Genomic DNA, 14,715 nt, shown 5'->3' with positions numbered 1-14,715 from the left:
ATATCGACAAGACATTAACAGTATTCATTTTAACATGATTTTAGTGTGATAAAATTGCTTAACTTTTCTGTGTGAATTTATATCCAATTTTACAATTTTGTTGCCATGACGTCGTAAAACCCTAAAATGACTGTAAATACAATGATTTAAACAAATTTACAGCACAAATAATACAAACATTTTTACAGAAGAATTCATATACATGCTTTTATAAAAATTAAAATAGCTTCACATTTCTGCTTTTATGCCCTCCAAAAATTGGCTCCATTCACTTCCATTGTGCCTTACTGTAACCTCAATATTTGCTGCTTCTTTTTTTAAAAAAAAGGATGGATGAGTTGAAATAATTTTTTTGTGGAAATCATCATAATGCCATAAATGCTGCTGATTAAACTTCACTTGTACTGAACCCCAAATATTCCTTTAAAGAGACTAAAAATATTGTTGTTGTTGTTGTTGTTGTTGTTGCTGTTGTTCCCAGAAGAACAAAACATATAAATGTACCTATAAAGGTATTCAATATGTCCTTAAGGTACACATATAAGCTGTTTATTATTATTATTATTATTTATTTATTTTTTTTGTATTTTTTATTTTTTTATTTTTTAAGTGAATGTGAATGAAAGCTAGGCACCCTATATGGCTCTCAAATCTCATTCATGCATGTGTGTTTTTAAACTTGCCGCATGAAGATACAGTTGTGCTCAAATGTTTGCATTCCCTTGGAGAATTGGTAATATATGTACCATTTTTAAAGAAAACATGAGTGTGCAGGCAAAACATATTTCTTTTATTTCTTATGGGATTCATATTCAACTGTAGGTTATAACAGAATGGCACAATAATAAAACAAAACATGGCAACAAAGAAAAAAATGAAATGACCCCTGTTCAAAAGTCTGCATACCCTTAGTTCTTAATACTGTGTATTGCCCCCTTTAGCATCAGTGACAGCATGCAGTCTTTTGTAATAGTTGTCTATGAGGCCCTAAATTCTTGCAGGTGGTTTAGCTGCCCATTCGTCTTGGCAAAATGCCTCCAGGTCATGCAGAGTCTTTGGTCATCTTGCATGAACCGCTCCTTTGAGATCTCCCCAGAGTGGCTCCATGATATTAAGGTCAGGAGACTGTGATGGCCACTCCAGAACATTCACCTTTTTCTGCTGTAACCACTGGAGGGTCAACTTGACCTTGTGCTTAGGGTCATTGTCGTACTGGAAAGTCCAAGGGCGTCCCATGTGCAGCTTTCGTGCAGAAGAATGCAAATTGTCTGCCAGTATTTTTTGATAACATGCTGCATTCATCTTGTCATCAATTTTCACAAGATTCCCTGTGCCTTTAGAGCTCACACACCCCCAAAACATCAGTGAGCCACCACCATGCTTCACAGTGGGGATGGTATTCTTTTCACTATAGGCCTTGTTGACCCCTCTCCAAACAAAGCTCTATTTTGGTCTCATCACTCCAAATTACAGTGTGCCAGAAGTTGTGAGGCATGTCAAGGTGTTGTTGGGCATATTGTAACCAGGCTTTTTTGTGGCATTGGCGCAGTAAAGGCTTCTTTCTGGCAACTCGACCATGCAGCTTATTTTTGTTCAAGTATCGTCATATTGTGCTCCTTGAAACAACCACACTGTCTTTTTCCAGAGCAGCCTGTATTTTTCCTGAGGTTACCTGTGGGTTTTTCTTTGTATCCCGAACAATTCTTCTGGCAGTTGTGGCTGAAGTCTTTCTTGGTCTACCTGACCTTGGTTTGGTATCAAGAGATCCCTGAATTTTCCACTTCTTAATAAGTGATTGAACAGTACTGACTGGCATTTTCAAGGCTTTGGATATCTTTTTATATCCTTTTCCATCTTTATAGAGTTCCATTACCTTGTTACGCAGGTCTTTTGACAGTTATTTTCTGCTCCCCATGGCTCAGTATCTAGCCTGCTCAGTGCATCCATGTGAGAGCTAACAAACTCATTGATTATTCATACACAGACACTAATTGCAATTTAAAAAGCCACAGGTGTGGGAAATTAACCTTTAATTGCCATTAAAACCTGTGTGTGTCACCTTGTGTGTCTGTAACAAGGCCAAACATTCAAGGGTATGTAAACTTTTGATCAGGGCCATTTGGGTGATTTCTGTTATCGTTATGATTTAAAAAGGAGCCAAACAAGTATGTGATAATAAATGGCTTCATATGATCACTATCCTTAAATAAAAGTCCGTTTTTTTGCATGATCAGTCATATTTTCAAAATCAATGCCAAAATTTCACACTTTCTGCCAGGGTATGCAAACTTTTGAGCACAACTGTATATCATTCCAACCAATTTCAAAGATCAGTTTGAATGAGATTTGAAAACTATGGCAGAGAACAACTTAAATATCAGCATGTTCCTCACACAAAGCTATTGTCTGTCTTCAGAAGATTTGGAAAGCAGTACACAAGTTGTATGGACTACTTTCATAAAACTTTTCTGATGCCTTTTTGGAACTTCACAGTCCGTCGTATCTACATTTATTCTCTGAATAGAAATGAGCAGAGTGAACATTGTTCAAGGTACCTCCTTATGTATTTTGAAACAACATGATGGTCAGTAAAAGATGATAAAATTATGGGAATGATCTATTCCTTTTATTTTGTATGGTGGAAAAAAGTGTTAGTTCATTCAATAGATAAAACATCAGATTTTTCATTCGGACATTGCTGACTAAGGGTACATTTTGGAAACATTTTGTTACCATTAGCAGAAAGGAGAGAAATACAATGTATATCTTATGGTGGTGGTGTGCCATGAATGTTGAAAGATGCTAATGGATTGATCATCAGCGCAGTGCAGCGCAGAATACCAAAATATGGAGAGGGAGAACTGTATCCTACCTGGTGTTATCCTCCAGAGAATGACGTGTACATTTTCGGGGGAGAGAGAGGCGCCTACCATATCGATAGAGCACAGAAGAATGTGCGAAGGTTAATGTTATGGAAAGAACTTGACTGCATTTGACATTTTTCAAGCACTTGAACATGTAGAACGCGCCGCGCATCACCTAACGTATGTGTCTGTTCATTTCCCTTTATGACGTATGCGTTTCTACTTGTAACACTTAATTATGACATCTAATGGAATGTAACATCTTCTTTCAGCCCTTATTGCGCATTCGTTATTCGGATACAATGTTCCTGTTGCGTTCTGTTAAGTTTGAAAGATCGCATCCCTGTTTAATTTTGTCTCTGTAAAGCGGATTTCCCTGGTTAAATGTGCATTTTTGGTCAACGTGAACTAAATAAAAGAAATACGACGCTGCCTAGACACTGTAACATTTTGTATAATCGATTTTGGATCTTGCAGCAGGCAACTTGGCAGGTGCTCTGGATTTAAAGCCCACACACACACAATGTGGAACATGTAGTCTGTCTCTCCAGTGCAATATGTTGTCCTTTTAATGCACAGTGGATGATGCTTTTGGCTAATATTTGATTCTTATTCACTTATTATCAAAGAATTCGTAATAATAAAAAATAATAATGAAAAAAAATAGGACCTCATTTTAATTAGGTCTACTCATATTTGTGACTCTCCTTATATTTGTAAATAAAAACAAAAACAAATATCAGCCTTTTGACACTTAGGTTACTAAGTTATGAGCGTGACTGATGATATTTTGACAGCTGTCAATCATGTAGCCTATTCATGTTAGACTAATTTAACTGCAATAACAGTCACAACCCTATAATTTATGTTGCATTTCAAATTATGCAATGCTTACCACATTTACGCATTATAATAAAATATAGATTTTGATCTTAATTATCTCTCTTAATAAATTGGTAATTGCTCTCTTGTTTCCTATTTCTTTGCATCTCTATTTGTGTGTGTGTGTGTGTGTGTGTGTGTGGGCGGGTTTGTGTGGTTTACGAGGACATTTTTTTTTTTTAGGTTATAACTGGTAATTACAAGGGCATTATGCTATAAATGTGGTTTATGAGGACATTTCTAGTGTCCCCATGATTCAAATCGCTAAAAAAAAAATCATACTAAACGATGTTTTTTATTTTTATTTTTATTTATTTATTTATTTTTTTTGAAAATGTAAAAATGCAGAAAGTTTTTTGTGAGGGTTAGGTTTAGGGGTAGGGTTAGGAATCTATAGTTCGTACAGTATAAAAATCATTATGTCTATAGAGAGTCCTCATAAGGATAGCCGCACCAGTGTGTGTGTGTGTGTGTGTGTGTGTGTGTGTTCTGGAGGAGAGAGCGCGCGCTGAATGCAGCCACGCATCACGGTGAATGTTCGTGAAATGCTTCTCTCACTTTTCTGTGTAACTCCATAGGGCAGTTTCTATACGAAATGATGCCGGTGGCTTTAGAAACGTCGGAGTGACATTGAAGAACACGCATGTCTGGAGATCCCTAACCGAACCTTCCTCTCCAGCCAGTACTAGCTCATCTACAGTCAACATCCGTACATTGAGGACCTGTTACCATTGGACTGGCACCAGTGACCATTTCACCCCGGTGTGGATACTTGTACTGACCGCAGTGGATTTGCGTGATTTCCAATCGACCCACATCGTTTTACTTTACTTGGATGAGTTTTCGATGTATTTTGTTTTTCTTTGCTTTTTAATCATAGTAACGCAGTGTCATTAGCACTTAAATTCAGCAAAAACGGATAAATAATGACTATTTAATGTCAATCCGTACTTAAAAAAATAATATATTTTTATTGTGTTTATGAGATGCGTAAAAAGGAAAAACACTGCACGTCCTAAAATTCACGTAGGATTGTCGAGTCCCGGTCACATTCCCGTAAACATCTATGGAGTAATGCAGCTTGCTTTGAACTTGCGTTGAGGAGGGTGCCTGGATTATTATCTGAGGGACGGAGTGAGGATGCAGTCGGGGATGCGGGCGCTCTGTGCCGGCGGAGTCGCGTCTCTCTGCTGCCTGCTGATGCTGTGGATGATCTACACCCACCTCCTTAAAGAAGGCAAGTGTTCAGCAGCACTTCATGAATTTCACTATTGTAACAAAGTACAAATGAACACCATCCGTGTTATGCTTACTGTAGGGCTTACCTCAGATTTTGTTCTTATTATAAAGTTTTTCAAAATACAGCTGTCAGATTTGCCTTGAATTTCTTGTCTTGACTGCCAGGGGACAAAACCTATAGTGTGTAGACTCGATAGAACGCCTTTGAGAGACCCTGCATGGCGTGCTTGTGATATATTATTATGGAAATTCAGATCATAAAAAGGAGGGCAGGCTTCACAATAGCTTTAAGGAGTCCATTGTGCCATGTCCGATTGGTTGTAGTGTGTAACTCAGCAGTCCCCAAAGTTTTTGGTTTTTGGTAATCCTAATTTTGTGAATAATGGGTTTAGGGACCAGATCTTATATGCATGTGTGTATTTGTATATCAATGCCTACTAAAATGTATTACACACTAGGTTTTTTCATTTGTGCAAGTGTGCACATGTGTATTAATATCATAATTCATGTTTATTAGCCAATTTGCACCTATGAAAAATTTGACTTGTTTGTTTTCTCCAAAGGACACAGTAAACATGCCATATAAAATATTCAGTATTCATACACTCTATAATAAATATGCAATATAAATACACGATTTACTTACAGTACAATACAATACATTTTCATGTACAGAATCCACACAGTGTAATAATTGTTGTACAATATACCTGTAGAAGTGTGGTATGGTGAAACTGTATAGTGAAACCACTGTGTAGTGAGTGGAATAAATTTAGTTATCTAGCAGTATGTGCATGTATTTGAAATTTCTGTGTGTTCTAGAGGTAATGAAGAGAATGGTGATGCTTTGAGTCGGGAGGGGTTAAAATCTGACTCATATTTGATCAGCTAAATGCCCTAAAAAGGCACTGGGAGGCATGTCAGCCATGGCACAGCATTTGTGTGCTGATGTGGAAGTTTTGCAGATGGCTGTCAGTGGGGGGTGAGGGGTGGGATGGGGTTTTGGGAGGGGAAGGCAGTTAAAAGAGAGTACAATTAGAGATATTTTGCATATTAACACTTAATCTCGCTGTGGTTTCTTAGCACGGTAATATTGCAGATTTATGGGCATCCTGCTGCTCAAATCCCCCACGATAACAGAGACATTCAGCACACTAAATGTTAGTAGGCGTGAACTGGTGTCTTGTAGTTATAGGGATCAAACAGCCTTTCTAGACCATCTCGGTGGATAGCATAGCTTTACGTTGTCAATTTTTAGAGTTTGTGGCCTAGAGCTCAGATTAAGAAGGGAAACCTACTAAGATACACTGTTTCTTCAAATCACAATAATAGAATGAATTGTCAGAATGTAGTATATGAAAAATTCAATGCAAACGCTGATAAATCAGTGGCCAAATATCACAGAATTATCGAAAGTATGGTTAGTTGATATATACAGTAACATATCCATTTTTTTGATCAACATCAAGATTTTTAGTTAAGATCTATCACGGTTTCTTTTAAGTTTTTCATGATTTTTAATCACTGCTTTTTGCCTTTACTTGTTTATGTTAAAGGTGCACTCAGTATTTGTAATTCAATACACTTTTTGTCAAATCTCCTCACAGTCTGCTAGCTGTCTGTTCTGTGGGTGGGCTGAAAACCATCTAGTATTTGTACACAGCCCTGGGTCTGTAAATGGGACAAAAACAAAGTGGATCAGACCGATCCACACAACAGTACTCCAGCCAATCAGCAACAGGGGGTGGTTCTTGCATGTGCACAGGATGGGGGGTGGGGGCAGAGCGAGAGGGAAATTCATTAGAAAAGCGATGGCAAATCTGGCTGATGCGAACTTTCTAAACTCCAAGGAGGACAAATGGCTGAGAAACAGACCAAGAGAAAAAGGTCAGATGAATATAAACTAAAAAAAGAAGGATTATAATAAATCGAGGGCTAGGAGCCGCGTCAACATCGGCGAGGCTTTTCAGCGGTGGAGAGACCACTGAGAGGTAAAAGGAGTGAATTTGCATGTATGAATTTGGGGGGCGGAGCTTCCAAAAGAGCACTGAAGTGAGGGGTGTGTTTGTTTTGGCAGTTGAGTTTGAATATCAACAGTGTTTCTCAGGAATCGCTGAGTGCACCTTTAAGTGATCCTGCAGTGACAAATGCATTTTTAAAGTACAAATATTCCTTGTAGTTTCTCAGTTATTATGAGGTCATGAAAAGCTGCATGCATAATAATTATTAAAACATTTGCAAAATGCTGTTTACAATAGTTTAAGATGGAGTGTAGCATTTCACACTGCTTTCCAAAAGTATTTGATGTCAGCTACCATTTTATGTTGTCTTTTCTTGGCAAGCTTGGGTTATTAGCTCCATGTCTTTGTAATGTTGTTTGGGAATCTTTAGTGGTTGTTTGCCTGGAATATGCTTCTGTTTGAGATAATTGTTTACTAAAATGTGCTTTACGGAATAGGTTTGTGGAACTTGCTTGGTCTTCCTCTGTACGATAGAAACTTGATTTTAGTCTTTAGTCGGATGAAGTGGCAGCCTCTGATTGCTGTGATGTTATAGCATGGTGGCCTTTCATTTCGATAATGATATCCATGATCCTACCATTGAAGATGTGGATGAGCAATTGATTGATCAATGTGTGTGACCTTCAGTCTTTGTGGCTATTCAGCTCAGAGTCATTTACAGATGAAAGCATGTGGATTCAAACAAGGCCTTGACTCTTGAAGCACCACTTGCATGTGATGAAAAACACTCATCACTCTTTTCTTTTTTAATAGCCTTTTAAAAGATCCAGCGTACACATCTTGTACAAATGCTCATCGTGATACTTTGTTAATTGAGGGAAGATGTAAGTGATATGGAAGTGTGTTTGTGTGTGTGTGTGTCTTCGTAAGCCAACAGTGTGTGTTTTAGTTGTGATTCAATTATGCTATCCTCCCAGGCCAGGGCTGTCATCCAGAATCACAACAGAGCCATTGTGATGTCATCAGCAATAATCAATGGAATGTTTTCATCACTGATGTCCGGTGTAACGAGAGGGACAGCGACAAGATGAGAGATTTACAATATTAAAATCAATTGTCTAGAGTCCAATTAAAAAAAAAAATCCCTTTCCTTCCATAGTTGAATTTCCCGAAAAGCTTAGAGCAAAGATTAATCATTTGTTAAATATTGTAAAAAGATTTCCATTTTGCTGCCTCACACTCACATGTTGGCTGCCTGAGCAAATTTGATTCAGCCGCTTCACGATATGAGATGCAAACAAGCTTCTTTGCATGTGCAAATCTGCAGCCTGTTAGATCAATGGGCCGTTTCATTGACCAATGTTTGTCTTTATCCATTAAATGGTGCAAACGACCGCCAAATGCTGCACTGTACATCAAAGATTCTGCTTTGTTTGGTTAAAGGCAACCTAGTCTCATAGAATGCATGTTACTATAACTACAATTTTGCAAACTGACTTTTACATGCCACGTTCTACATTTCGCCACATTTTCCTAGTTGAATAAACAGTAGAGGCGCTACAACAACTGTGCGTTTTATTCACTTTCATACAAATCATGGGTACAACGGCTGATTTTGTCTTTATAAACACTTATTTTTGGCACTGTAACTCACCCACGGCGCTGTTATTTATATCAAAACACTTTTACTATAATGCGTCATTTAAATAACGGCAGACTTTAACGCTTGTTTTACAAACCCACCTACATACAGAACATAAAGTATCAAAGGACTCTTTTAAAAAAAAAAAACAATAGCCTTTAGTTTCACAACCATGAACCATGTTTTCCTACTTGCTATTGCTAGTCAGTGGCAGGTGGTATTGGAGGCGGATCATTCTCATTCTAGAGAGCATTTCATTGGACAAAACATTTTTATACACCTCTCACGCAAGATGAGTCATCAGTATTTTTGGTCTGTTTTACCAGAAGAGAGAGACTGTAAATTTTGTATCTATTTATATCCCTCAGAGACCCAAGAGCTGCCACAACAACCCCCCAAAAAGGCCTCCTTAAAAGGGATTTTAGGTAGCTACTGGTTATAAAAAAAAATGGTGTAACAAAAATAAAGTTCTCAATTCACACACAATTGAAATCACAAAAAGTATATGAAAATATTTTATTACAAGCAGTAAAGGTAAATTCATGAAAATAATAAAGACTATTGATATTGATGATATATTTGCTGGTAGAAGAAAACACTGAAAACAGCTCATTTGGAATAGTGTATCTATGATTTACTGAAAAGGCTTCATTGTGTGAATATAAAAAAAAGTTTGACCACTAATGGCCATATTTTCATTGCATTTTTGCTATGCTCAGAAACATTGTCTCAAATTTATAAAAGTTAACATTTTCATGGAATGTAAACATCAGAACACCAGTAAACATATTGGGATTTAAGAATAAAAATATGACAGGTCAAATATTTGAAAAATGTCTACATTTCTTCCAAAATGTAAGCAATTTGTGTGACTTTAGCAAGTTCTGACAGTTAATATGTGAATTCCTTCCTGCTTTTGTGATATAGTTCAGAGTGTCAGCTATTGTTGTGTGTAGTTTTTACCCATATTTAGATTTATTTTATATTGTTTAATTGCTTTATGCAAACACTGCGATTCTGCTGTGCTGGGTCTCTAAAGAATATACTTAAAGTTAATTTAAAACAATCAGACATGGACTAAATGACACAAAACTCCCGTTGTAATTCTGTTTTTTTCTGGAAGTTCACTCAAGGAGGGTAATTTATCTGTTGTTTCAAGACAGAACTTTCTCTCCGTTTTTTCCCTTTTGACAACCACCAACACTGATTTAAGACGGTTTGATTTGTAGTAGATCTACAAACTACTATAAACTACTGTTCTCTGAATGTTATCCAAAAACCCCTCTATGGGAAGGAATAATTTATATCAGTAAACTTGTCTATAGTGAAGAGACAGATGGAGTGTGTTTGGCTCAGGGATGTGGATTTACCGTATTGATGTGTGTGTCTAAGAGAGTAGTGTAATAAAACAGCCACTGTGTGTTGTGTTTTTTTTTTTTTTTTAAATAGGCCCATTACCTACAACATATGCTTTGGTCTGGCAGGGCCTTTTGGGGGTTCGCTAACAAAGAAATGTGTGGGTCACTCTGAGTGGCTTTGAATTCTGCCCTGACAGCTCCCCCCATAAAGCGCCGCCATTCGTCATGGCAACGACAGGAAATCAAAGTGCGCTTGGCTGTGGGTGTGCACTCTAGGCCACAAAACAGACAGATGGATGAACTGTCACCACCATCAGTGCTGCCACTTTATTTAACAATACATTTGGAAATGTCAGAGTTCCCTCTATGGAGTTTTCGGCATGCCACCTCCAACACCTTTTCACAGCATTTTAATAAGAAGTTCCCAATGCTAATGAGTTCTCTAATATCTAAATAATTTCTCCTAGACAGCAATGAGATTAAGTGAAGAGCAAATGGAGACGTTTGCTAAAGGAATAATTCTCTATTAAAAATTTAATTTCTGAAATGTTTACTTCCCGTCATGTTAAACGTAAAAGGAAGAAATTTAAAGAATGTACTAGTCTTTAACAACACCGCTGCCTCTCTACCGGATGAGCTAAATACTTTTTATGCTCGTTTCGAGGGAAATAACACCGCCCTCGCAGAGAGAGCTCTCGCGGCTGAAGCTACAGAGGTTAGTTCACTCTCCGTCTCTGTAGCGGATGTAACCTGATCCTTCCGACGGGTGAATATCTGCAAAGCCGCGGGCCCAGACGGCATTCCGGGCCGCGTCATCAGAGCGTGCGCGAACCAGCTGGCTGGTGTTTTTACGGACATTTTCAACCTTTCCCTCTCTTTGTCTGTAGTCCCCACATGCTTTAAAACATCCACCATTGTGCCTGTTCCAAAACAATCAAAAATAACTTGTTTAAATGACTGGCGTCCTGTTGCTCTGACCCCCATCATCAGCAAATTGAGCTTTGAGAGACTAATCAGAGATTACATCTGCTCTGTATTGCCACTCTCTCTTGACCCGCTGCAGTTTGCTTACCGCAACAACCGCTCCACTGATGATGCCATTGCATCTACAATACACACTGCTCTCTCCCACCTGGAAAAAAAGAACACTTATGTGAGAATGCTGTTTGTAGACTACAGCTCAGCATTCAACACCATAGTGCCCTCCAAGCTAGATGAGAAATTCCGGGCTCTGGGCTTAAACAGCTCGCTGTGCAGCTGGATCCTGGAATTCCTGTCAAGCAGACGCCAGGTGGTTAGAATAGGCAGCAACATCTCCTCATCACTAACCCTCAACACTGGAGCCCCACAGGGCTGTGTTCTCAGCCCACTACTGTATTCCTTGTACACACATGACTGTGTGGCAACACATAGCTCCAATGCCATCATTAAGTTTGCTGATGACACGATGGTGGTAGGTCTGATCACTGACAATGATGAAACAGCCTACAGAGAGGAGGTACACACTCTGACACACTGGTGTCAGGAGCACAACCTCTCCCTCAACGTCAGTAAGACAAAGGAGCTTGTGGTGGACTTCAGAAGAAAAGACAGAGAACACAGTCCCATCACCATCAATGGAGCACCAGTGGAGAGAGTCAGCAGCTTCAAGTTCCTGGGTGGCCACATCATTGAGGAACTCACATGGTCCATCCACACTGAAGTCGTTGTGAAGAAGGCTCATCAGCGCCTCTTCTTCCTGAGACGGCTGAGGAAGTTTGGAATGAACCGCCACATCCTCACACGGTTCTACACCTGCACTGTGGAGAGCATCCTGACTGGCTGTATCTCCGCCTGGTACGGCAATAGCACCACCCACAACCGCAAAGCACTGCAAAGGGTGGTGCGAACTGCCAGACACATCATCGGAGGTGAGCTTCCCTCCCTCCAGGAAATATATACAAGGCGGTGTGTGAAAAAAGCTCGGAGGATCATCAGAGACTCCAGCCACCCGAGCCATGATAGCTTCTTCCCCCAAGCAATCAGACTTTTGAACTCTTGATCTCCCACGATCAAAATACATCAGCACTGCACTTTATTACCCTTACTCTTATATCTCACACCGGACTGTCATAAATTATATTATTATTATTATATTATGTTCTCTCTTAACAACTGACTATCAACCGACAGCCTGAATGTCAATACAGTACAATACTGTACATTCTATATATACTATATATACTTTTTTATATATTTTTATTTTTTATTTTTATTGAATAATGTGTATCTATATTGTGCGTATTGTATACTGTACAGTGTATGTTATTATTTGTATATTGTTGTGTGTAATTATGTGTATATCAGATGTTTAAATTGTGTTGTGTTAATTTGATGTTATTGTAAATTGGTATATGTCTCATCACTGTCACGACTGCTATGTTGATCGGAACTGCACCCAAGAATTTCACACACCATTGCACTTGTGTATATGGCTGTGTGACAATAAAGTGATTTGATTTTGATTTTGATTTTGATTAACAGTTTTTAAGCTTTATAAGGGTTGCAGAAGCACCATGAAAGTATCACTAAAGGGGGTCATATGGGTCATGGGCAAATAAGGTTTACTGAGATGAAAAAAGAAGAGAAATATTTTGAAAAAACTAGTTTAAAACATATAAACTTATGAAAAATGTTTGTATCATAAAAAAAAGAAGAAAAAAAAAGATTTAATGACTTAAAAAATGTCAAGTGGTGGTATAAAGTACATAAAGTACAGGGTATTCAAATGTTTTCATTGCACCTTGAAACTTAATCATTCATTTAAAAGTTTTTTTTTTTTTTCTGAACAAAATGTGCATTTTCTTAAAAATTGTCAATGAAAAAAGTGGGGTATTTTTATTTATTTTTTAAATTGTTTAAATTTTTTTGCTTACCTGCATGTTGGTTGCACCACATTAATTTGGTGGACAAATATATATATATTTTTTCTTCAAATAAATAATGAAAAATGGTAATTTCAAACTACTTGTACCAACCTTTATTTTTTCAACAATTTCAGTGTTTTATGAGACTTATTTATTTATTTATTTATTTTTATATCTGGACTGTTACACCACTTTTTTCACTTTAACCCTCCCAAAAAATATATCAAAGTGACTTTGAAATTGAAAACATGTTCATCAAAGTAGATGTGGAGGTGTTTTCAAGTAATTGTCTGATTTTTTTCTTTTTCTTTTTTTTTCTTACCAATTTTAATGTATTTTTGATAGATCCGGCTTTAAAAAAAAATGTCACGTCATGTCATTGACTGATATTCTAGGTCATGCAATAACTTTGAGCAAGAAACAGATGGCAGTTGAAGTCGTTATTGCATATTATTGTAATTGCATAGATAAGAGCAACCAGTATCCTTTGAAATTTCTCCTTTAGTGTTCCACGAAAGAAAGAAAGTCATACAAGTTTGACATGAGGGTGAGCAAATGATGACAGAATTATCATTTTTGGTTGGACTATCCCTTTACAGCACACCTCCTCAAGACCTCTATAATCTCATATGCAGCTCCACTAGAGTTTCAGAAGAGATCTCAACAATGTCTCAGAATGTGGTCAGATTTGGCAAGACTCCAAAGTCTACAAACAAAAGTCATATTTTAATTAGAACTCAAGCATTTTTCATCAAATTATATACAGCAAATTAAATATTACTACTGCTATATATTATACATGCAGTAAGATTAAATTACTGAATGTCAACAATCGACTTATTTTTATTCCTCTTATTTGAGATAAAGTTGACACTTAAATGAAACATAGCATAGAACTCCATTAAATCCCCAGAGCTATGATGATCAACCTCTAAGCAATAAATGTATCCACTGGGATTACTTGACTAAAGCACAAGGTATGAATCCATGGTTATTTTTGCACTCTTCTTAAATGCCATTGTCATAATGTTGTGTAGGTGGGCAGGACAGATGTCATTTCCAGAAGCACAATTTGCAAAATGCAATTTCTTCCTCAACAAAGAGCACTAGCTTCCAGCATGGCAGATGTTAATGATTGCCCGTGTCATAAATTTAGTGGCGAGAAACCACTTGTGATTCTGTAGGTAATGAAGTCGCAGAAGTGAACGAATGTTTATGGAAAACTGAACAGCTTTTTAAGGTGAAATCAATTGTGCCGCACCAAAAACCCATTTTTCTTTTCTTTTTTTTTTCACTGCTTGGCGAATATGAATTTAATTCATGTCAAACTGCAGCCTGCTTTAGCTCAGATTGCGTTGTTCTGTTCGTTGCGTTCCTCTGTTAGCTCTCTCTCTTAGCTGAGAGAAATTCTGGAGTGCCTGATATAAGAAGATGAATGGTGTGGTATTCCGTAGTATTTTAGCTCCAGTGTTTTCTCTCCAGCAAGAAATGCTCTCTCAGATAACTATTGTCAGATTTCATGTGAAGAGTGCACACTTTGTTCGCAGACTTATTGCTAACTTGTGTTGGTTTTTGTTACAGTTGTCGTCATTCCACTTGAGGTTGGCACTTAATGAGAGAAATATTTAAAAAGAGTTCTTAGAGGGTTAGCGTGAGTTAATTAACTCCTCAGTACACAATGCAAAAAGTTGCGACTGTCTCTATTGCTGAACATAACTGATAAAAGCTAAGACAGAGCATAGAAAGCCGGTTCCTCATCTGTGCACTACAAGCCTACACTCTTTTCAGACTTATTTTTTACAATGCGAAAGGATGCAGCATGATCTGAAGTATTAGCTGTACTGTCTATTGACCAAATGGATA

At 37.7% G+C, this 14,715-nt stretch overlaps 1 protein-coding gene across 1 annotated transcript in view; it reads left to right on the top strand.

Moving 5' to 3' along the window:
* Positions 1–4,169: 4,169 nt before the first annotated feature.
* LOC127423941 (chemokine-like protein TAFA-5) overlaps positions 4,170–14,715 on the top strand; it is a 79,038-nt gene continuing 68,492 nt past the window's right edge. Inside the window, exon 1 of the mRNA XM_051668653.1 lies at positions 4,170–4,983. Coding sequence (XP_051524613.1) covers positions 4,887–4,983 — 97 coding nt within the window. The 5' untranslated portion in view covers positions 4,170–4,886. The remainder of the gene's footprint in view (positions 4,984–14,715) is intronic.

Source organism: Myxocyprinus asiaticus, chromosome 33 (assembly GCF_019703515.2).
Source record: "Myxocyprinus asiaticus isolate MX2 ecotype Aquarium Trade chromosome 33, UBuf_Myxa_2, whole genome shotgun sequence".
NCBI classification, from domain to species: Eukaryota; Metazoa; Chordata; class Actinopteri; order Cypriniformes; family Catostomidae; genus Myxocyprinus; species Myxocyprinus asiaticus.
The sequence above is the reverse complement of the archived record's forward strand: the minus strand, read 5'-3'. Positions and strand labels throughout refer to the sequence as shown.